The 25496-nt window shown below is 42.6% G+C and overlaps 1 protein-coding gene across 8 annotated transcripts in view; it reads right to left on the bottom strand.

Moving 5' to 3' along the window:
• The window catches only part of SULF1 (sulfatase 1), a 160083-nt gene that overhangs the window by 52676 nt on the left and 81911 nt on the right, over window positions 1-25496 (bottom strand). For 6 of the 8 annotated variants that reach the window (XM_014539818.1, XM_005866349.2, XM_014539811.1 and 3 more), the window contains 5 exons: window positions 23210-23282; window positions 22661-22892; window positions 12087-12326; window positions 2946-3097; window positions 491-660 (listed from right to left, as the gene is read on the bottom strand). In XM_014539818.1, the coding sequence (XP_014395304.1) occupies window positions 491-660; window positions 2946-3097; window positions 12087-12326; window positions 22661-22832 (734 nt within the window). In that variant the 5' untranslated portion in view covers window positions 22833-22892; window positions 23210-23282. Of the gene's footprint in view, window positions 1-490; window positions 661-2945; window positions 3098-12086; window positions 12327-22660; window positions 22893-23209; window positions 23283-23737; window positions 23785-25496 lie in introns of those variants that run through there. The other 2 variants (XM_014539815.1, XM_014539816.1) reach the window with 2 other exon arrangements.

The following is a 25496-nucleotide window of genomic DNA, read 5'->3' as shown; positions in this document are numbered from 1 at the left end:
TCTCAAAAAGAAGCAGCAGGTTATTTTAAAGCCGTGACTTGGGCAGACCTCTTGGGCAAGGCCCCTCCTGCTGCTTTCTGGCCCAACCCTAACTGCACGCCTGCAGCAACGCGGTTTCCCAAGTTTTCTCCTAGAAAACGAACCGTGTTTCTATGACCAGACCAGGTCACCACTCTGCTGCTATGGAAAGCAAACAGTTTGATCATCCTCATTATTAGACAATACTCATGAATATTAAGATAACTGAAGGGAACGCTTGATAAGAATCACCTCATTTGCCCTGTGTGCTTCTTTGCTTTCCTTTTGGCAATTTACAAATGTTAGAAATGGGATTCCTAATCAGACGACCTAGCCAAGGCCCTTGATTGCAAGCCTGTTCCACGCTGATGTTCCTGTCGTGTGGAAGGAAATGGGGTGAGGAGAGAGGCAGGGTGGGGAGCAAAGCAGAGGCCCATGTTCAGCAGGTCCCAGAGCCGATGGTATTACTCACATGTGTTGGGAAGCATTGGGGTACAGTTTTGAAAACTGTGGGGCCGAATCCTCGGGGCCGTGGGGCGCGGCGTGGCTGATCACCATCATAATGGGCCTATGGGGATACATTCTCTTAGACATTTTGAAGTAATTAATGCTCTCGTTAGTGATTAAGTCTGTGAAGTAGTCCTGAAACATACATTTGACACAAAACAGAAATTACAAAAGGTGACATTCATCAGATCACATTTGAATACTGCTTTCCTCAGAAGCAACTCACTGAATGACGAGGGAAGGTCTAAAGCGGGAAGGGGCACTGGACTTCCCAAGGCAACACGTCAGTTGCCAGGGACTTTCTAGGGTCACTAGCGTGGTAACATGTATTCTGAGTAATGCACAACTTAGCAATTAGGCACGAAAAAAGTCAAGTCCTGTTTGCCTAAGATAATGATCAGATCTGGCAACCCAAATGCTAGAGCACATAAAACACCGGATACATATTTCATTCTCAGATTTCGTTGATGTAATCCATTGACAAAAATTTAATTACTTCAAGGGCAGGAAACACCCACACCCACTACACATTCACAGTTCCAGAACACACACACACACACACACACACACACACACACACACGAACAAGCAAAAGAACTTTCCTTTTAAATTAAAAATTCACCTGTAGGAATTATACAATAATTGCTAAAGGAAACCTTGGCCAAAATCTGGGTGCACAGGAAAAGCTGTAACATTTTTATTAATTAATGTACTTGAAACACTAAATATGGGAAGCAGTTGATTTCCTGCAGATTATCCTCTGTTAATTGCACAGCTAAAATGATACAGCTGCTGGGATTAGAGCCTGACGTTAATAAAATGACTTAACCCCCAGTCCCAGGGGCTGATGCAAGTCTAGAAGGGAATGAAAAGGAAAGGCAAGATGAAAACTTAAATTAAACCACCTGCCCCTCGAAGTGTGTGTCAGGGGCCTAGAGTTCCAGCAGAAACATCAGAAAGCACGCAGGCAAGGTTCACAGTGGCAGGGGCGTCCCGGCCTGACGAATCACATGTAGATTTAAGGACCAGAACAGCTGCAAAAGCAGCACCCAAGGGACGGAATCTGTGTCACATGCCATTGTTAGGACAAGCCCAGAGGCTATCACCTTTTTCTATGGGAGTGTCTGTTTCATTCCTTTCCCCACTAAAAAAAAAAGATATATATTCTTTTTGGACACAGTTGTCTTTGACACTTAATCAGCTGTGGTAATGGGCAAGTTACGCTGATTTAGTCTTGGGAGGGAATCTTGATTACATTGCTGTCCTTAGGACAACAGGGAAAGAGAGGTTAATTGCTTGAACAAGGAGCATGAAAAGCATCCCCACAGATAAAAAATGATGGCGGTGGCAATCAGTGCGCGTTGTAGGATGCAGCTCGGATCTGCCTCCGAGGTCCCTACCAGCTAGCTCTCAACTTTGATGAGTCTGGAAACTTATTAGGGATGTTTGTGACTTCATTCATTGTTTTCTGAAGGGTATGAAAGAGGAGACTTACACCTTATCTCCCACCAAGTTCCTTGTGCTTAAATCAGGCCAAGTAGCAAGGCAGCCATGTGCCCAAATTAAATCAAGTTCCCTCCTTCTCATGTCCACCAGCGGCTCTTTGGTAGTGATCTGTGCTACATAGAGCGGATCCGAGGCTTCTTTTAGGTAAATGAGGAAGAGGTGAGTATGGCCAGAAGGGAAGAGGCTATTTTAGGCTCATGCGCAGGCTACATTCAAAGATATGTTCCCCCTTCACTCCTGTGATCTGAAAATTGTCATATTTACATTGGCAGTCACAGAACCCTGGGGAATTTTAAAGTCTAATCTAGCATCCATTTGCGAGGGGACCGTGGGGCATGCCAATTCCAGTTTCTACGAACTGATTTGGAAATCCTAGGATTGACAGCGTTAGAGACCCTCGAGGACTTGAGCTGCCCCGGGCAGGTGTCCTGGTCTCATAGCTAAGGTTGGTCAGACAGGGGTCCAAGGGAGGAGTGTGGGTCCCCAACCTCTGATTATTCCACTTGTTTGCTCTTATTTTTACAGCTAAATCTGAAGACAAAATTGACTTTCATCTCAGTGAACAGCAAACAGTACAAGATGAACATTTGATTATGTGGACAAGTCCTCCGGGTGTGGGAGGGAAACCAAAAATTATCACAAGACAGAGTGGAGGCATCTACGATTTTCCTGATGATCCTTTCATCAAAGGCTGATTGCCTTGTGTTCTGATGAGGGGGAAAAATCACTACATAAAGTCAGTGTTCCTTGAGAGTCTTTTCTTGCCTGGAGTTTAAAATTACCTTAAAATTTCTCATTCTAACATTGTGAGAACATAGCAAGCCAATCTTGCGGATAGGTTAATTTGCTGAAAATGGCTGTTCTCCATTATGCACAAAGTAAATTGATGCCGTGTAAAAGTGCCTGAAAATTACCTTTGCATAATCAAATCCATGCTTTTCTTTGATGCCGTTGCGACAAACAGTGTAATTATAGAAACGAGAATTCTTGATTAATCCAAGCCATTCTCGCCACCCAGGAGGGATGTAGCTGCCATTATATTCATTGAGGTATTTTCCAAAAAAGGCTGCAATGGGGGAAAAAAAGGATTATGTTCTCATGTGAAATGATTAATCATAAATAAATATATAAATACAAAAATATGAAACGATGGCTTGCAAAGGAGATGGTAGAAGAAAAGTTAACCCAGGTAACAGTGGATGTCAAAATAATATTAGTGTTATACCCCAATCCTTTGGCAAAGTGACATACATACACACATTTTCCTTTTGAGTAAATAAAAGTAGCCCCCAAGTACATGGATTATAATTCAATAAAACCTCATAATGATCATGGTACTCTGGGTGCAGCTCTGCTTGTGGTTTTACTGGGATACCAGCAGAACGTACCCCTTTGTTAAGTTGATGTAACAACCAGAGAAGCAGCCAGTGTGAGACCTGGGATACTACCCCTGGGCACACACATATTGGAGAGGTGAAAGTTCAGTCCTTGTATTAAATTACGTTTTTTTAACTTACTGTTGGAGGGTTGTGAATTATAGAAACACTACTGAAAAGCGTGTCCTTCTTTTTACATATCCAGAGAGTACAAATCTTCTAAACCAAAGGTCTGAGGTACACTTTGTTTTTATGGGATGTGGTCAGGGTTTTCATGTGTCATGTATTTTGTGTCATCTGTGTTTACGTTATGTGCATTTTACAAATGTGAATGTCTATCTCTTCAAAACAAAAATAAAAAATTCTGGCAACACAGAGATGCTACATAGATGACTAATCTTCATAGAATGATAGGTAGTATGATTAAAGTATTTGCACCATGAATTCTCCATTCTCATGGAGAAGGCCACTGGAAGGACTGCACATGTAACTTCCACATGTCACAGCCATGAAAGGCCACTGCCACACAGCTTACTGGTCCTTCAGAGAAGCAAGCCATGAACATGGTCCTCTGCCAAAGATGATGATTGGAGGGGGCTAGGTAGGTTGGGGTTTCAAGAACTAAATGGGTTCGATCTTGAAGCCAGACACCCTTTTTAATGATCAGAAGTGTATTGTTGGCATAGTTTTGAGAGAAAGAGGGTGCCACTTGTAACTATTTTAATCCCACCAGGAAAACAGGTATAAATAAGCACTATTCAGAGTAAACCTAAGAGTTTGATTACCTGACTAGACACATACATAGCCTTCCCCTCAAGTATGAAGGACTAGAGAACATTTAATTTTATATATGAACTAGAGGCCTGGTGCACGAATTCGTGCATGGGTGGGGTCCAGCTGGCCCACCCCGATCTGGGCCAATTGGGGGCCGGGCTGGCTGAGGAGAGGGGCCGTGGGCGGTTGGTGGGCCGGCCCCACCCCCTGGTTGAACTCCCGGTTGAGGGGACAATTTGCATATTAGCCTTTTATTATATAGGATATATGGGAATACATATGTGTGTAGTGAAGTGTATGTGTACACACACACTTATATCTACACATACATACACACATGCATGCACGTTTTAATTTTTCCGATCTTTGAAAGGCCTCCCTCTTTAATTTAGGGAGAGAGCATGTCCTCTGCCTTCTAGGTCAAAGCCATTTCCTGGCTTCATTAGGCAGGTTTTACAATGAAAACAGGTGGTTCCCGGATGACTGGCTTGGGATGAAAACAGACTCTAGAATCCAGGCACTTCCCTGGTATTGTCTTAAAGCACGTATTTCTCCATCATCACCTTATCCACTGTACGTCATTTCCGTGTCTTTAAGGGATAGCTATTTACTTTGCTCTCATCTTTGATCTGCAACTACCTGTAGATTATCTCCATCTGAATGTTTTACTTGCCCTTTAACACAGTCATCCAAATGGAATTAATCATTTTCCCTTCCAAATTTACTTCTCCGCTATCCTTTAATTCTCTGAGTGGTATAATCGCCCTGCTGGGTAACACGCTTGGCAACCCAGAGCCTTCCCTGATTGCACCTGCCCCTCGCCCAGCAGTCGCCACCGCCTGTAGGTTCCACCTGGGTGATGGCTCTCGAACCTTGCCTCCCTCTATGATTACGTGATCCCCCACAGATACCCAGTCTCCTGGCCAGCTTTGCTTGCCAGGCTCCAGGGTCTTTCCACTCTCAGTACTGCCTTCCTGAAGACCAGCTCTGGTCACATCACCCTATTCTCACAGTTTAGATGAACCCTTGTCACCTACAGGATCCAGTTTAATTTGATAGAGTGCTATCCTCAGCCTTCCTTGGGTCTGCACAAAATCACTCTCTCTCCAAGTCCACCTGCTCTTGGCTCATGTCCCTCTCTGCAGCTCTAGTTTGCATCTCTCTACCTCTCCTGTGCTACTGTCTTCATCTCCTTCTCTCTGTCAAGGCCAGAGCACATGCCATTTCACTCCTGGTCTTTGCCCCAATCCCGTAGCAATTTGTGTCTGTGGCTCTAACGACATCCTCTCTTTCTTCCTAGTGGTTGTCAAGTTCATATGTGAGCCTAACCCTTCTTAGACTGTAAGGTTTTTGAGGACAAGCATTACCTTGGCCTCATCTCTGTACCCCCTCTCCATCCTTGCCCATAGTATAGGGGCTCCATAAGTTTTGTTTCTTGAACTGGGGTTTATGGATCCTCATGCATTCTGGGGATTCCACAGGTTCCAGACTTGTTACATTTTGTGTTTTCACTTGGATTATAATTTTAACACTGATTTGGTCTAAATATTTTCATACAATAGAGCTCCAGAGTTGCTGAAGTTGATGTTTCTCAGACTGATTTTTTTTTTAGGAGTTGACTTCAGTCTGAGGAACAAGGCAATGTCTACTTATTGGTTGAGTGAATGTTTATCTGTTGAATCTGTGAGTGAGTGAATGGATCAAGCTGTCCCTTAGCCAAACGCCCACAGCCTGAGGATTCTGCCAGGGCCGCGGAGCAGCTCCTGGGGGTAGGACAAAGTGTCAGAGGCTCTACGTCAGGTCTGACTCAGGATTTCCTCCCAGCTGACTGTATAGTAGGAATTCTCCTAATGACGGGTTCTTGTCTTCAGAGACTAACCACCTTTTCACACAGAACCACAAGATGAGTTTCCTTTTCCGACGAGAGCAACATGACTTGGAGTCACAGGCAGCCGACCAGCACCACAGCCCAACAACGTCACTCCAGAAGGGGGCTGTTTCCAGAATCTTCCACTGAATAACCTCAGGCCCAGCTCTTTCCTCTGGCCTGCGCCTCATCCCTGGAGGTTTATTCCATTTTCCTCTCCTTTGGTTTTCAAAGAAGTAAAAGAGCGTAATGGTTTGGGATATAAGCCCTGGAGCCAGCCTGCTTGGGTTCCAATCCTGGCTTGCTACTTGCTTCGCTATGTGTCTACCGGCAAGTTACTTAACTCTACCTCTGATTCCCTTTCCTAAAACCATGAAGATAATAACAACAGCGGTAGCATTCTGGTCAGGATTAAATGAGTTAATGCAAATATCAAGTGCTCAACACAGTGCCCAGCACATAACAAGAGCTTTTTAAGTGCTGCTACTGCTGCTGTTGTTATTAGCATCACTATCATCTCTATCCTTTCGACTCTGTGTTCTGATTGTAAATAATTGACCATTCTGTGGTGCAAGGAACTCTCATCCCAGGTTTCTGCGCTTGTGCGTTTGAAAACATTTCCTGAGAGGTTTTCAATATTTTCTTTTCCGATCTGATTGATTTTGTGGCAACACATGCTCTTCCATTTGGTTCCTTTTCCCCTGCTCGATTCGTTATAGAAGTGTTCCTGTTCCTCTTAGTTTTATTTTTTGTTTTTTCCTCCCAGGGCAGCCATGCCAAGCCCTTCCTTCAATTGTTTCCCTCGAAAGACTATTTTGTACTGTTTTCTACCCATTGCCATGGCTATTCGCTGCCCTTTCATCCTCTTCTTATAAACTATTTCTACAAGTCTCTTTACTGTGCTTGTCATTCACGTCAGAACTCCCTCCAGGTTTTCGGTGTCTTTGTGTTAATGGAGTGTAAAGAATGTACTCAGTTTTCCAGATGTGCCCTCGCCCATCACACTTGTTCCAAGAAAGACCGGGACCTCATGCCTCACAAAGCGTGTTGGCAGCATCGAGTGACTCTGGCCTTTTTTGTTGCCTCCTGACGTTGGGACTCATGTGTAATCACCCCTGGCAACACTCTGCAATTGATTATCTGGCCTTCTAATGATTTCCCTCCAGATATATTAAATCTCTTCCTCTCTCCCTTAGGTGAATTTCATTTGCTTGCCCATATTGCCATTATATTATGTGGAGTTTGAAGTTTTTCTCCCCTTTGGTGCTGGCGTTCAACTTCACTTACTGCTGTGCTATCTGAATATATCACCAACAGGCCACCGACCCGCCCTTCCGTATCATTGTCTCCGGGAGGCCACTGAACACGTCCCTTCACAGCTGTTTAAGAAGGTGGTGGTGGTGGTGCCAGGAGAAAGATCACAAAAACTTGTTATAATTATTTTTTACTTTAAGCCAAGCTACTCTGTCCAGGACTATTTGTGCCATAATACATAGGAAAGTTTCCTTGAGCTATTTAAAGCAAAGGTATTTAATTTTATTATTATTACTATTGTTGTTGTTATTAATCCTCACCCAAGGATATTTTTTCTATTGGTTTTTAGAGAGAGTAAAAGGGAAGGAGGCCCCAGCTGGTTTGGCTCAGTGCATAGAGCATCGGCCTGAGGACTGAAGGGTTCGATTCCTGGTCAAGGGCACATGCCTGGGTTGCAGGCTCGATCCCCAGTAGGGGGCATGCAGGAGGCAGCTGATCCATGATTCTCTCTCATCATGGTTGCTTCTATATCTCTTGCCCTTCTCCCTTCCTCTCCGAAATCAATAAAAATATATATTTTTAAAAAAAGGGGAGGAGGAAGGGGGAGAGAGAGAGAAAGAGAGAAAAAAGATGTGAGAGAGACACATCGATTGGCTGCTTCCCACACACACCCCAACTGGGGCTGGGGATTGAACCCGGAACCAAGGTACATGCCCAGAATTGAACCTGTGACCCTTTGATGTGCAGGCCAACGCTCTAACCACTGAGTTACACCGGCCAGGGCAAAGGTATTTATTTTAAATCAGCAATAGTAACTACACAAAAGATTTCTGATGCTGTGGAAAAGTTAAATCTTATTCAATATAAAAAATGATATGCTAACTGAGCTTTTTTACTCTATGTAACTGATAGATTTGGGTCACAGGATTTCACGGGTCGTAACTAGTAATACACATCATTTTAAACAAAGTAAAAATTATGATTTCCTCTTATGTCAACCCATCTGGTTTCCCCAATTAGATTATAAGTCTAATGAAGACAGGGATCTTATTTTATATTTCTTCTCAGCCCAGTGTCTAGTGAAGTTCTAAGAATGCTCAATAAATAGCATACTGTGGAATGCTAGGTCTTCTGTTATGTACTCATAAAAAGAATATTAGTTTGCCTTACTTTAAGTGAACTCTACCTTTATAAAATCCTATATTAGAGAATAAATATACTTGCCATAAGTAACATAAATAAATTTTATAATATAAAAGACATGAAATTAGAAAAGTTGACTAATTTGTATAAATTGTTTTGTTACAAAAGAATATTCTACAAAAAGTTGTACTGCAGATCTCTGTTAAATATCGCCCTTTATACTTCAGTGATATGTAGAATTAGCAAAACTAAAATTTAATTCACATGTGATTTCAGGTATCATGTGTTCTGATTATAATCTGAACACTACAATTTTTAAGTGAATCAATATAATAGCTGCAGTGGCCAGAATAAAATGACAGTATAATTTTGGACAGGAAAGAAAACTTAGGAATCCTTCTAGTCCAATCTCTACATTTTATCAGTTGGAAAACTGGCCTCTCTACAAGTTCTCAAAAACAAATGAAAGGCCGAATGAGCTAGGATGTGACACCAGGTGGCCTCAGTCTTTGTTCAGGGTTTTTGCTAATACCTGATGCTACCTCTGAAACATGGCTTATCCCCTTTACCTTAAAACTAGGCCAGGTTTCACATGCATGTCTATCCCCTCACAAGAAATGCAATCTAAAAAAATTTTGAGCATAGAGTCAGGCAGGATATTCATTTTTATGATTGATAACCCAATGTCATTCCCAGTTCACTTGTCAGAACATAAAATGCAATAGACATGTTACTGTATTTTCCCTTTCTCGAACATTTAAGCGGTTGTGGACTCATATTTTCCATGAGTAAGTTTAGAAAAATTTAGGCTATAGCCAGTCCAAAAATGTGCCTCAGTTCTGAAAAAGAAAAATCATGTCATACAACAGTAAATATAATATTGGATCAATTCGATTCATTTAAATCCATGTATTCTGGATTCTTCCCAAAATAAACCTCTTAGTAATTTGTCTTCTCTGAGCTGTTCTTCATAAATCTAATTGCTGCTTTGTGCTTTTCTCTCGATGGATATTTATGTCTAATACATATTTCAGTTTCCTTCATTATTTTTCTTCGGTTCTCAGCTAAATGTTCCAAATAATATATTCATTATTAAGACAACAATAAAATCTTTATATGCTGGCTCTTTCCCGACTAGTCTAGTGGCTCATGAATAATTATGCTGGTTTAATACCTACTCACCAGTTCTCTTAATTTCCTAAGGTGCCTGTCATCTTGATATGCTTATTTGTTTATTTTCAAATGTGTCACTGTCCCTGGTTAGATCAATAATTATTGTCACAAAGACATCTTTGCTTCCTAATTGTCTCAGACACTTCAATATGCTACCATCAAAGATAAATTTAAACTATGTAGATCCTATCACTGCCATTTTAGTCTTCCATTTATAATTTTTCTGATTTACTAATGGGCACATCAATATTTGTTTTCCACACTAAGTATCTGGATGAGTCCTTGTTACCCTTGAAAAAATGCCTTTAATTTTGCAGGATGACTCACTATAAATTCCACTATTACCTAAGTGTCTGGACCCCCAGGGAGAAGGCTGGCTTCAGAACCTGTCTTAGTTTCCAAGAACATATCTCTTCTCCCTGAATGAAGCAGGCCTGCTGGGCTGAACAAAAGGTCAGACGCTTGTCATGGGCAAAGCCTTATGATGTGCAATTTCATCCTGGACCGAACCCATGAGTTAGAGTCGCACACTGGAGAGAGCCCCGAGGACCAAGGTCCTGACGCCTGGTCTTCCCATTAGAACATCGAATGTACCACTTCAGCGAGTCAACTTAATCTTGTGGGTCTAAGGGAATTGAATGAAATTATCTCTGAGTTTCATTCAAGTTCTTGCAACCCATTTTAGGGTGGATCCAGCAGAGCATGACTGAAACAAGTACACGTACAATATTGTCAACTATAGTCACATTGCTGCATACCATGCCTCCAGAACTTACCTTGTTTTCCCCCTTTCTTGGTTTAGCCCTGAAACAAATTAGCAAACCCTCGTTGGCTGCTCTCAGCCCTGCAGGATGCTCTGACTCACCCTGCATCTCTACTTATCACGGACATTGTCCATATTGCTCTGGATATGGTGAGAGTCCCAACCCTCCAGGCTGTATGTACGCTGCTGGGAAAAAGTTATAGGGAGCCTGGGAGTTAAAAGGAGCCTGATCTCACACAATACTTTCCAGGAACAAAACAAAATTGGGTGGTTCAAATCAGGAACCATTAGGCATCAGGGGACCATTGCTGATTTTGCTTCTGAGCTGGTCACACAATTTTTGAAATCCCCACTTCAGTTATAAAACAGAGCCAAGTACATTTGCTGTCTACAAAACCCTACAGGGATGCTTGATGGATCTGCAAATTGCTTCAGAGCTCTCGGATAAAAGGTGCTATAAATTTAAATCACTTATGTGAGAAACAGGATAAGGGCCTCGGAGTAACCTAGTTTCTTTCCTCAGCACAAGCAAACACCCCTGAGATTCCTGGGAGGAGCTTCCTCTGTGAGCGGCTATCTTGAAATGTCTGCAAATGGCAATGCTGTCATATTCACAATGAATAGTTTCATCCACAAATAAAAAGTATTAAGTGCCCACGGGGTGCTCTGCAGAGGAGCCAATGGCCACATGTTTCCTGAGATCAGTGGGAAAGATTAATTTCACTTTTTGAAGAGATTTAACAGAAAACATTTATCTGAAATCCTTTACTTTTAAATCTTTGGGATAGAGAATTTGTAAAATCATTTCCACTAAGCTTTAATGATAGGTGGTTCTGAAAAACCTATTTTGCATTGTAGCCCCTCTAGAATCATTCTTACTTCCTTTCATGAAGAAATGCTGAAAGCATCTAAATGTTGGAAGAATAAAGGCTTGGGTGAGAGTGGGGGCGGGCAGCCTTACTAGAAAAGCCTTGCTTCTTTCTTAGAAAGACTGGCATGATGCTTATGACCTCTCTTGAAAGCGGTCCCCAATTTTCAAAAGACCAACTAACCCAAACCTTCCTCTTGCCCTATGTAAGTTAAACAATGATAGCAGGTATAGCAATTGCCTTCCTTTCTTGGAAGGTGGAGGTGAACATCCGAGACCTAAAAATGACCACAACTTAAGCTAAAGAAACTCCAAATCTTACTAAATTATGAATGAATAAATAAATGCATCAATAAGGTACACATCATTGATTTATTCATTCAATGATTTATTCATTCACTAAATGATTGCGATCATCTACTGTGTGCCAGACCCCGAGGAACAATCAACAGAAATTTACCAACATCTAAAACAAGCCTCCGGCTGTGCCATGATGGCCTGAGATTCGGGAGGTTGAGGTAAGCAGGCAAATGGGAAGAAAAATCATCTATTGTAGGTTCTCCTGGAAAATTCCAATTGCTGGCTGCTCTGATGAGTACAACATTTTCAGAACATGTCCACTGAGAATCAGTCTGTCTTCTCTCTAAGGGGCCTCTCATTGGTATATCCTTCAGAGTGAAAAAGTGAGGGAAGGGAAGGATATGATACAGAAGAGAACAGCCTAAATACTTCCATTTAGGAGCTTATTGGATCTTCATGTATTTCACCGGGCACTGCATTTTCCTGTGTCTAAGATGTTTTATCAGAGGGTCACGGGTCAGAAAGTTCACCCTTTACCTGTTCTGTAGCCAGTGTTGTTGAGATACACAGCAAAAGTCCGAGGTTCGTGCATCGCCTGCCACGAGGGTGAAGAGCAGTTCTCGTTGTTGGTGTAGACGTTGTGGTTGTGCACATACTTCCCAGTGAGCATGGAGGACCGGGAGGGGCAGCACATGGGCGTGGTCACAAAGGCGTTGGTGAAAGTGGCCCCCCCATGTTCCATAATCTTTCTCGTTTTGTTCATGACTTGCAGGGACCCTGAAAGGCACAATTCCAGTGTTGTTTAGCCATTTTTGTCTTGTCACTCAGTGACTCTGTTCCCTTGATTTATTCATTTCCTTCCCTTGGCTTGAAGAAGCCTATAATTTCACCAGCTCTCATTTCCAGAACAAAATTAAAACATTTGGGATGCTACTATGTCAAGTATTTTGCAGAATAATAAACACACTTCAGCTTCTCTCCTCCTTAATCACAAGGGGGAAAATGCAGGCTAATCTGATAATTAAAGCTGGAATTCTAGATACGGAGCAGATTCAAAGGCCAGCCGCCCTTTGAAGAGCACAGAGAACGGTAGGCTCTTACATGGCATCAACCCCCCCCCGCCCACCACACATGCACAGAGCTAGTGACATTGCAGCGATGCCTACAGATAGTGCTTTAAAAAAAGAGGAAAACATTTTTTCTAAGTAAAAGTCCCTCCAAAATGCCTGCATTTAATTAAGAAAACAACAAAAAAAGATGAATGTAACTTGGTATCCTCTAGCAAACTCCCCAAATGCCTGCCCAGTGTTCCTCTGAGGATAGCACTACCAGCTTATATTTTCACCTGTTTGCATGTAATTTCAAAAGACAGGTTGTTTGCTTGTAAGAGAGCCATGATTCTAGTGCACTCAAAAGTACTTGCGTGGTAGAAAAATATTCCGTTTTCACGGTCAAAGATGAAATTGTAACCTAAGATTGCTGAGGAAGAAAAAAAAATCTATTTCGATTACTCTATCCAGCCAAACACTGCAGCTGAAACCCATCCAAATACTGCAGAGAAAAGCACAGGCCAGAATTCAATAGTCTTTTCAGGACTTGTCAAGAAATGCACTACAGAGCGCCACAGCCAAGCCCACTGCATTTGAATCCTGGAGCCTCACACTTCCAGCAGGTCCCACTTCTTCCAAAGAAAGGGAGAAAGTCTGTGTAGTTTTCCAGCAAGGAAGGGAATCGTAATGCAAACCAGGCGAGCATTCACAGCAGAAGAGAAGCGTGCCACCATCCAAAAAGCCACAGTTTGCCTGATTTTTTTTCACATACCAGCTTTTACCATTAGGCAAACAGGAGGAGGCTTTCTAATTGGGTCTCATTAGAGCTCCCTAAACTATGCTTCACTTAGGGGATCCCAACTGCTTCTTCCCCTCTGGGTGTCTTCGGGGGGACCCCACAACCTTCTTGTAATCAGTGAATAACATGTCATGAGCACCCATTTTATGCTGGGCATTTTATCAGCCTTGTACTCTGGGCTGGGCCCCAAGTGAAGTAAGAACAAAGGAAATGGAAAATTCTCTGCTGCTGCTGGTCTTCAGTAGTAAATGATCTAAAAGAAAACCTACATTACAAAAATCCTTGGGGTTAGTTGCAAAGCAGCATACACATCAGAATGGAGGTACAGCAGTAGCAGTACCTCTGAGGTTAGAGGGGACCTAGAGAGACTGTTCAATAAGGGTTCTGAAACCACAGTTGAGAACAGAGGGAGGGAGAAAAACATGCGATGGGTGAAGTGGATTGTTGGGAGAATGGGGAGGATGCTAGGAAGTGGAGTGATGAGTACACCACAGTGGTTTCCTGGAATTGAAAAAAATATGGAGAAGTCTCTTGAAATGTGGGAGCCAGAGTGAGCAAAGAGCTGGAGGCTGGGTAGAGATATTTGGATTGGATAGAATGGACAAAAGAAAGGCAGAGTAGGTTCTTTGCCAAAGGCATGAAGAACATGGTAAGAAAAAAGTCTTTGAGGGGTGTTGCTGTGGCAATGGGAGTACAGGCAGAGGAAGGAATAGGCTGGTCCATCACGGGTACAGCCAAGAGGTCACTGAAGCCATCAGGCCACAAGGTGATAAGAACCTGAACTGGATTGTGTTGCTAAAATAGAGCGACTCTATGAAGCAGATCCAAAGACTTCATAACGCATAAGAAGGCCATGAGTTAACTAATATCTCAAAGATTTCAGCATGAAGAAAAAGGCTGAAAAAATAATTGTTTCACTGTTGGCCAAAAAATAAGTAAAAGGAAATATTCCCTAGGGATCAAAGAAGTTCATTTAAAAAATGTTGCATTTTGTACTTGTGTTGGTTGATCCTACAGAGAGAAGCATCCTGGAGATGAGTAGATGACTAGGGACATGGCATGGGAGAGAGTGAGAGGTACATGCTGAAGTCTATCAGTCCCCTCTCTTCTTCAGACATCCTCAGTGCTTACTCATTGTAATATCCTGAATTCTGGGAAAATTTTCATTTCCTAATCATCTCTTTATTTCAAAGAATGAGCTCTCAGAGTTTTCTTTATGAGATTAGCTGGATTCAAATTTTAAAAATTGCAGCTGGAAACCATCTTTCAAGGTCCCAAATAACAAAGCTACAATCTCTAGTTTATAGATGCATTTGGAGTGAAAATATGGGATGGTAGGTGGAAATCGGATCTAAGTTCAAATAATATGAAAATAGCTAAAACTTAGCCCAATCGAAATCTTTGGAATTGCCCCAGCCAGGACTCACCTCATTCTAAGTATCCTTAACAATTCCTGCCAATGCTCTGCTTCCAACTAGTCCCATGTCAAAGGGATCCACAAAGAGATTTGGTCGCCACCATCACTGTGACCACCACAGCTCCATCACTGGGGCTCCTGAAAGGGGCACCTAGCTTGAAGCTTCTTAGTAAAGAGAAAATTCTGAGACACCCTTTTCCAAATTTAAACATCATCTGGAGAACACATTAAATCACAGAATTCTGGGCCCACCCAAAGAAACAGACATAGTAACACCAGGGAAGGGCCTGAGAACTTGCATTTCTAACAAGCTCCGCGTCCATAGACCACACTTGGAGAAGTATTCTAGGTTGGACACAGAATTAGGGAAGCCTAGAGCTGGAAGTGACTTTAGTGGTTGCCTTGTTTTAAGTGATCTAAGTGGCTTAGACCATGTTCAAGGCTATCAGACGTTGTGTAGACAGAAAAAGAAAACACTGATTTTATACTTCCTCTCAGGTTCTCCTCTAAGAGCTCCACATACATCAGCTCATTTAATCCTGACAACAACCCTTCGTAGTAGTGGTGCTGTTTTTATTATTCCCAATTTATGGATGTTAAAACTGAGATGTAAAGGCTTAAATAACATACACGGGGCCACACAGAGCGCAGATGCAAATACAGGCAGCCTGCTCCAGAGACCATCTCTTCAGCTCATGAGACTGAGCTCGGACTGTGACACTGATGTTTTCAAGGCAGAGAAAGAGAAATGATGTCTGCTTGTGGTCAAGATATGCCTCCCTTTCTGTAGTCTCATATTCTGCTCCATCTGGCCTTTAAGGGGAGATACTGACAGACACTAATGCCTGCCTCTCGCCCTCCCAAGGGTTGAAGGGATCTCAGTAGCTTAGGCCCAAGAGAAGGGTGAGCGGGCTGAAGATGGGTCTGTCTTTCATAGCTGACAGCCACAATGGTGTCAAGCTCAGCTTCTGATCTCAATGGATTCTCTGGTTAGACTCAGAGGATGGAGTGCAGGAATCATACCTCTTCCCTCTGTAAAGCAAGCTAGCATGCACCAGCAAGGTAAGCACAAAGCATCTTCTGTTTATGGCTATGCAATGATTAATATTGGTCAATAACACTGCCTTGCACTGCATCTATTGCCATGTGACTGTACCATTGATTTTTCATTGGGAAGCTCTATAAAAAAGTTTCCTGTAATAGAACTCATAATTATGCATTTACAGCTATTGAGAGGAGTGGGTGGGACAATGTCCTGTGCTATGGTAGGAAGGGCAACAATGTCCTTTGTTTTAAGCTGAAGCTCCTCACCTCTCTGGGTTTCAGGCCTTTGGTGCCTAAAATGCAAACCATGCTGGTTCACAGTTATCAGAACAATTATTTCACAGAAATGATATGAAACTTAAGATGGAAGACTCATGACAATATTCCCACAGCAGGGCTTAGGAGGATAAGAAAAAGAAGAGAAGGAGACTTGAACTTGTGGGACAACATCTGATTTTGCCACAGATTGGCTTGAGCATGTCATTTACTCTCTTTTCATTTGTGCTTTTCAGCTGTAAAATGGAGCTAATAACAGTTCCCCTGCCTAGTTTACAGCATTGATGGGGAGCCAATGGCGCAGGGCCACAATTTCACTTGGTGCTCACCTCAACCCCACGTTTAGTTTTCTCATGCCTTTCCCATCTCCCTCTCTGTAATCTACATCTCAATTCCAAAAGCTGGGTTAAGAGTAGAGAGGTTACCCCAGCCTGAATGTATCCCTGAACATTCATATGTTAAAACCTAAGACACCAAGTGATGGTAGCAGGAGTAAGACCTTTAGAAGGTGATTAGGCCATGAAGGTAGAGTCCTCATGAATGGGATTAGTGCTCTTATAAAAAAGACTGCAGAGAGCTTCCTTGACCCTCTGCCAAGTAAGGACACAGTGAAAAGACAGACATTGATGAACAGGAAATGGGTCATCACCAGACATGGACTCTGCTGGTGCTTTGACCTTGGACTTCCCAGTGTCCAGACTATTTATAAGTCATGAAACCCCCCAGTCTATAAAGGGTTATAACAGCCCAAAGAGATGATGATTGAGGTCAACTACTTTTTCTATTCTTTAAGACTTAAAATGTTAATGCTGGCTTATAGTTAAAAATATCAGTCATCTCCCCTGCCACACAAACTGCCCTTCCCCCTTAAGCTAAAAGCCTGACTTTATTATCATTTACAGTTCTGTGCAGTGGGAGCCTGACAGGGATGCAATGAAGGGACTGAAATTAGGTCCAGCAGCTGGCATAGGGGCACTGCTGACTGGGTTGGCTTGAGGACAGGGAAGGTCCCAGCCACAGCTGAGCCTCAGGACTGCCAAGAAAAGCTGTCCCAGCGCCAGAGTTCCAGGTTGGGACTGGGGAAGTCTGCTCCTGCTGTCACAGGGGTGGGGAGGCTGTGACAGCATTCGGCCATGGACCAGAATGCTGCTCGGACAGCGGTGACTAGGAGGGGAGAAGTGGCACCCTTTGAGAATCCTACAGGGTCCACTAGGTTAGCAAGCTTGGTGGAGGTACAAATCCAGCCTCCAAGACAAGTCCGTTGGATGGACTAAGTGATAGGATATTGGGGCTGGATGGAACCACAGCTAGGAATTTAGATTATTCTACACACGCTGCCTACTTATCCCCAAATCATCTGTGTGAACAGGTCATAGAGAAAATGTCCCACTAATCTGAATGACTTTACCAAAACCACTTTGAGAGCGTGAATTACTGTATTCACATGTTAAAGTTTACAGCAAAGGTTTACCTTTCCTGATTCAACTATCGTAGCATTTGATTTTTTAATATTTTATACTGTCAAACATTAAATTTTTCATCCAGCCTATTTATCATGACCAGGAAATCTCACAAAACCTGAAATTCAGTAATGACCATTGTCATCACCATCCCTTACGGAAATCCCAGGCATGTGGGATTCATGTACACCTGGTTTCCTAGGGAGACACATCCCCGTGTGGATCGTAATGGTTCATGGTTTGATGAGTGACAACAACAAGCACACACAGCTCTTATTACTTGTACAGGGTTGTTTCTTGATGTCATTGTTTTGTGATGAAGAAAGGCTAGTGCTTTAAGTGTATAAACGGTCAGTACCGAATACATCACTGTTAGTTCCTCATGCATTATGGAACCTTAAACAGTGACATTTCTCATATTAAAAATGGTTTTACTCGTCTATTGAATATTTTAATTTTGAAAGTATGAGAAAAAATAACATGATAAAACAGCATAGTGTCTTCTATCCCAACTATGGAATGGCAGAAAAAAACCAGATACTTCAGCTAAAACCAGAGGAAGGAAATCAAATTTGGGGAAGAAGGGACCAAGAAGCAGATAAGGGGGCAGGATGGGAGAGGTCAATGGTGGGAAAAGGGGACATATGTAATACTTTCAACAATAAAGATTAAAAAAATAAAGAAATAAGATAAAATAAATAAATAAATCTATCCGAAATGTTTCCAGTCACTAGGATTCATTATTTTTTCCCCCCAAAGAACAAAAGGCCATTAAAAGTGGAGACTAGTTTCTTAAGGGGATGGAACTTAAATGTATACAGAGCTAAACAGAGAAGGTAGGCAAGTGAAGCCAGCCAGGTACAGGAAAAATCACAAGGCCTTTGTTTTTTCATATTCGATAGAAATGTGGGTGTACAGAACTCTTCCCTGACCAGAAGGAAAAGCACAGTATGGGTGTGATGATAAATGGCAGCTGCTCCTTGGTCTAAGTGTTGGGAGCAATGGAGAGCTGGGACCGTGATGACCTGGGGAGGACATGCACACTTAATGGGGTTGGCTTCAACTCCCCTTCAAGCATCTAACAGAAGGTTGCCTCATGGGAAGGCAAGCCCTTATTCTTCTGGATTTAAAAAAGGTAGAAATCTGGATTTTTTAAAAAACATAAAACTACCTGATTTTTAAAATGTTGCCTTGATCTGAAAAAGTATGCTGGTCAAGTAAAACATATCGATGGGCTAGCTCTGCACTATATATCCCATTTTTATCTCTACTTTAAAGAAACAAGGTATTTCCATGTATTCATGGTTTCTTGATTCCATTATGACAGTGATGGCGAACCTATGACACGTGTGTCAGAGGTGACACACGAACTCATTTTTTTGGTTGATTTTTCTTTGTTAAATGGCATTTAAATATATAAAGTAAATATCAAAAATATAAATCTTTGTTTTACTATGGTTGCAAATATCAGAAAATTTCTATATGTGACACGGCACCAGAGTTAAGTTAGGGTTTTTCAAAATGCTGACACGCCGAGCTCAAAAGGTTCGCCATCACTGCACTATGATCTAAGAGAAGCATTGGTGAGGTTAGCATTACTAAGATGTTAGCATCAGCCCAATTTCTTAAGAATATAAGGAATGCCACAGTGATTCAGATCAATGGTCCAATCAGTTCAAGATTTTGTTTCTCAGAGTGGCTCCCAGGAAGCATCTGGGAAAGATTTAACTCTCATCTCTTTGACTCAAGTCCTCAAAAATGAGGGTAGTTCCACAAGCATTTCTGATTTTCTTGTTTTTGATTCATAAAACATCTCAAGTGCAGAGATAGTATAAACAACACATCTCCTAGTTTTACCAAAGCTTAATATCATAGTCACTTCAGATATATTTTTTAAATTTAAAAGTAAAATGTGGACCCTGTCAATGCCCTTGGTTACCACTTCTTCCCTAGAGGTACCATCATCCCAAACTTCATGTTGATCATGTCCATGAATGTTTCCCTAGCTTTAAAAAGTGTTAATCTGCCCTAGCTGATTTGGCTCAGTGAATAGAGCATCGGCCTGAGGACTGAAGGGTCCCAGGTTCAATTCCAGTCAAGGGCACATGCCAGGTTGTGGGCTCGATCCCCAGTAGGGTGTACGGGAGGCAGCCAATCAATGATTCTCTCTCATCATTGATGTTTCTATCTCTCTCTCCCTCTCCCTTCCTTTCTGAAATCAATAAAAATATATAAAAAATAAAATAAAGTGTTAATCTTCTATCTAGTAGCTTAGTCTAAAAACCTGAACTATTTATAGGTATAGGCACAACCTGAACAACCTCTTAAGTTCTAGAAAAAAAAAAATCCAGAAGTAAGACCGCTGACCTTATTTAATATTTCCACATAATTAAGTTTTCTCCTGGAATAAAGATCTTTGTTTTTCCCACCCAACTTGAGTGAGATGACAAGAAAATGTAATAATAAGAACAAATATTCTTTGGATAAAGATAAAGCGTTACCCACATGCAAGGTTCTAGCACTTTTATTAATGAATTCCTTATATGTCTTACTCCCTTCACAAAGTACTATTTTATTTTATTTGTTCTCAGACTGAATTGAGGGAGTGGCCCCCCATTCTTCCTGAATAAGAGTTTTCCTGGCCAGCCTGAGTTCATAAACTTTGATTAAAACCCTTCTCAGCCTTTGTCTTTCCAGACAAAGAGGTAGAATTGTTTTATTGCCCCACAAATGAAAAGTATTCTATTGCAATTTTCCAAATTGTTTTTTAAGCCTTTTCTAAGTCTGTTTATATTTCTGGAGGCACAGTAGCCAAGATTGCCTACAGTATTACAGGTGCAAAATGTTTTGCTTCGGTGAAGATTTATTCAAGCATTTGAACATCATTACATGTAAGTAAACAAAAAACAAAACAAAACCCATCCATATCAAAACACAATGAGATACCACCTCACACCCATTAGGATGGCTACTTTCAAATACCAAATGTTGGTGCAGATGTGGAGAAATGGATACCCTTGTACACTGTTGGTGGGATTGTAGAATGGTGTGGTTGTTGTGAAAAATATTATGGTGGTTCCTCAAAACATTAAAATAGAATTATCAAATTATCCATCAATTCCATTTCTGGGTATATACCCCAAAGTATTGAAAGCAGGGTCTCAAAGAGATGTGTTATTTATACTGTCTCTTGCACTTGAGATGTTTTATGAGCCTGTATTCATTTCTGAGAACGATCTTAGCTTTTTCAGACCTTTCTGGGTCTACTTCAAGTTTATTTCGCACCCACTGTATTTCTAGCACAGTCTCAGCATCAGGATTGCAGCACAAACCAGCACACCTCTGCCCTCTAGTTGCTCTCAGTCAAGTGGAAGAGATGGGTACGGAAGCACACGGGGGATGAAGGGCCACACTGGCAGCACGTCCATGGTGGTGCCAAGGTAAGTTCCGTGGACCCTGCTGGAGGGGAGGATGGTTTTGGTGAGGAAAGGTCCCTCTAGGGCAAGGCATTTGAACTGAGTCATAAAGAACAGATAGGGCTTCTCCAGGTGCAAAGGGGGAAAAGACAGTGGGGACCAGATGTGCAAAGGCATGAAACACAGGTGAGGGAGATGAAACCACAGGATTCCTTCAGGGAAGTGTCAGTTGTCTCCACAGAGCAAAGTGGGGGAAAGGAAAGTAGCCTCACAGACACAGGCAGGAGCCAGATGGCCCAGAGCTCATTTGCTTTTGGAGGAGAGAGAAAAAAGCTGGGAGGGGAGGTCTATAGATCTTGGCTATAGCAAAAAGGATGGAGTTGAGAGATGTTAAGGAAGGCGCATTCAAATGTGTTTACATCATTTTACTTGCTCTGCACGTGATTAAAACCTGAAACCACCAGCCACGTACATCCTAAAGTCATACCTGCAAGATGTTTCACGTTGGCATCGTGCCTGAAATCTATACTCTCGTTTAAAAAGTGAAGTGAGAAAGAGCAGACCCTGTGGCTCATTACCCCTGCCGGCTGCTAGTGCATTTGCTTCCCACTAAACCCAAGGAGTTAACTTTGATGGAATTCCATGGTTTGGTTTCCAATTGGAAATCAAAGTTCTCTTTCCTGGAGATCAAGTTCCCGCATGGAGCGTTTTCTCCTCGAGAGCACTAAGTCAGAGGACCTCTGTCATGAAGGCAGGTACCCTGCTAGCGCCACGTCTAGAAGATACCAGCGATGTTAAGTTGGGCGTGCTGGACAGATAAGCCTAGCTGAGTGATGCCCGACAGCGAGGAATTTGGGTCCAGGAATGGAAATGAGAGGTGGTGACAACTCGTCAGGTCGAGTTTTTTATCTGTCCTGGGTCACCTGGAAGAACTTGACCCTCCGCATATAGACAAGACCATGGGGCTGGGCCAATAGAGAAGGTGAGAAGATAAGAAACCCAATCAGCTAAGACAGAAGCTAAGCTGGTACCCCCGGATTTGGGCAGGCTCTCTAAGTGCCCTAGAGTTAACCCAGCAGAGCTAAGTCTTCAAAAAGGCATCACATCTTAGGTGGTAGTAGTGAACTACTACCAGAAAGTATATAAAATACTGTAAATTTCAATTTCCTAACAATTATTACAAGCTGTGAATAAATCATTCACTCTAATACTAATAAACCATTGAAAGTTCCTCAAGGATCTATCTAGGTTCATATATATCGCATAGAATTCCAGTCAGAATGTCATACTCTTTGAAACAACTTTGCCCAAATATTAAAAAAAAAAATTTTGACCAAGAGTTCCCAAGGTCCACCATCAAATCCTTAACTTCTATAATATTTCATCCAGGCTTCCTCCCTTTCTCCACCCTCCTGTTCTCTGAAGCCCCTCAGACTGTTTCAAAAGTCTAAGACCAGAAAAGTCATGTTGAAACACAAACCGAATGCCTTATCCTCAATACAAGTTCATTTTTATAATCTAGGTCATTGGTTACGAAGGTATAATGAAGTGCCAAACCCCCAAATGTTCACTGACGGTTACTGATCGTGAGGAAGGTCAGCGAATCATTTGAGCAAAAGAGACTAACAAGCGGAAAATTGGGGGTCTCACCCAGCTCCACATCCTGGTCGTCGGTGAGCACAAGGATAATGTTGGGCCGGATGTTCTTTCGCTCCTGCGGTATCCGTCCTCGGAACCTCGGGGACCTGACCGTGGATCCGAGGCTCCCCAGCAGCTCCGAGCCCAGCACAGCCAGAACCAGAGCCCAGCAGGAACACTTCATTCTGTGTGGTCCGCTGTCGCAAGCCCGGCACAGCGTCCCAGCCTCCTGGCTTCTGCAGGACTGAGCAGTCAGAGAGAAAGCGAGAGGGAGAGACTGAAATGAAATCCAAACCCCAAACACAGTTGCAGAAAAAGGGCTTCAGCTAAGTGAGACCTGGCACATTCGCTGGCAGGGAGCAGGCTGCACAGGAGTCAGAAGCCGCAAACCCTCGCAGGCAGGCGCTGGGGCTTTTTTTTTTTTTTTAAAGCACTTGATTATTTTGCAAATTCACTTTCGTCCTTTAGTCTCATTCCAACTTTTCCTATTTCAGTTCATTGCCAAGATATCACTTCCAACACAGGGCTCGAATGCAAACGCTTTCTGACAAGGGCTAATACCTTGACTTAGGTATCCTGGTGGAAAAATCAATTTCTCTACTCAGAGGTGTTCAGAACATCTGTAGATGGGGTCCTGCAACATAGGAGAGAAAAATACAAAGAAAACATCGGTCAAGGATTTTGAAACAGGTTTTTGATCTGAATTAGTCTCTTAAAACAACATAATATGTGTGTTATATATTCATATATACTATCTATCTATCTATCTATCTATCTATCTATCTATCTATCTATCTATCTATCTAATCTACAAGCCAAAAGGGAGAAACAGAATTAAATAACATTCACAACTGCTAACAAATGACTTAAACATCTTCATTCCCATAATCAGCTCTATAAATGGCACTAAGAGTACCATCCCCACTCACACCCTAATTGCACTTTAAACATCCCCCCAAACTAATGACGGGTCAGGAAGAGCCAGTGGTGCCTGTGAAACCACAGTGCATCTGCACAGCGCATCCATGGGGGGTTTTGGGAGGGGGGGCGTCTGGCACGAGGGGTTGTGTTGGAGGAGCGTTAACTCACCTGCATAATAAGATATTGCGTACTTATCAAGTAGAATGCAATGCAAAGCTGTCATTTGTCATCTGCATTATGTCATTCACTACCCAGGAGAGTTCTTTTTTGCTGACAAAGACTTCACAGAAAGGAGGGCAAATGTTCCCAGCCTCTGAAAACCTCCTAACTGTCCTCCATCAATCACCAGGGGGAGAGGCGCTTCCTCCGAGCAAGGCTGGTCCCTCTGTCCAGCCCGCGTCCTCAGCGCGCTGGCGCCTAAGGGGACAGAGCCCTCCTTTGACTGTCAGCACCAGCCTCACTATTATCAAGACCCGGTGCAGCGCCGCCAGCACAGAGGTTGCGCTTTGCTGCCGCAGATCTAAACCTGCAAAGCAAAATGATTGATGGGCTCCGAGGCTGGGGGTTAGAGGCTACTCTCCCGAGTTAAAAAATAAATAAAATCCAGAGGGAGCACCGCAACATCTTGGCCAGCCTGTCCAGGAGGGGAGAGTTTGAAAGGGCTGGAAAGGCCCCTGTTTCTTTGGAACACAAACTTGCCACAAGCTTTTCTCGTGGACTTCTGAAAGATGGCAAAGGGCTCATTAAAAAAAAGAAAAAATCTGTCCCTTGGATGTCATGAGGCAACATCTGTACGGGAGTTCAGGCTGCCCTAACATTAACTAGGAGGCAGCCCCCTTCATCCGCCCTCTGTCCCCACACACCTGAGGGTCTGTATTTTGATCTGCAACAATAAACTGGCATCAGATAAATAAATATAATGAGCTAAGTGTGAGGATAGCGTAGCAGGAGGGAAGGGCCTCCATCGCTCACTTCCACGCCTTAAATTCTGGAGGGTGGCGAAGGCCGTGGAAGAAGAAAGACCCTGTATTGTGTACCCCAGCCACACACAGCATTTTGTTTACATAAACACCCCCCCATTATTTTAAACTTTATGAGCTGTTTTGTAAACAGTTCTAATGCTTTTCACTCTGCAGCCTATAATTAGAGAGAGAGAGAGAGAGAGAGAGAGAGAGAGAATGCAACTCAACAAGAAATAAGCTTTTAAACAAAAATCTAGTGTCTGCAGCAAGGCAGTTCTGACTCCATGATCTGCCAGGCAACCAACAAGCTACCTCTGATGGCCCCTGTGGCTCTAAGAGTCCATGTGGAAGGGTTTTCTTGGTAACAGCCCAGGGTTATTTCCATCATTGCTGGGCATGCTGAACACTGGAAGCCACAATTGTTCTGCACCGACTCTTTGGTTTCTGTGCATTTGTTTTAAATCATGAGAAAACTGATACGAGCACAAAGGGACAGGAAAATGAAAGAAATACGGTGTCAAACAATGTCTTTCTCCCAAAGAGCGTGCACCAGGCTCTGTTAAATACAGAAATTTCTTAGAGGGTTGGTCCTTTAAGCAGCCAAACTTTGCCCACTTCTCAGACTGAGCAAGGGTGTGTGAAGAGAGTGAGCAGGGCTTTCCTGCATCTTCTATCTTAGAAACCAACCTCTGCTGACGGCAGTGACTGGGAAAGACTCACTGTGTGGGGTTTAGTCAGCCACACACGCAACTGAAAATTCCGACAATTAAGATGCTGATAACATTCCCTGGAACCCAATCAACATGACTATTCTTCTCCTTATCTTATTTACTTTACTTCTTCCTTTAGGAAAAAAGGAAATTAGTATTAATGGTCCCTTATATAAACTACATTGAAAATCATTTCCTAATAAAGAGAAGACAGAGTAGGTGGCTTCTTTTCTTTTCCTTCCTCTTTCTTTCTTT

This window comes from Myotis brandtii, unplaced genomic scaffold, assembly GCF_000412655.1.
Source record: "Myotis brandtii unplaced genomic scaffold, ASM41265v1 scaffold23, whole genome shotgun sequence".
Classification (NCBI taxonomy): Eukaryota; Metazoa; Chordata; class Mammalia; order Chiroptera; family Vespertilionidae; genus Myotis; species Myotis brandtii.
This window is presented reverse-complemented; position numbering and strand designations above follow the sequence as displayed.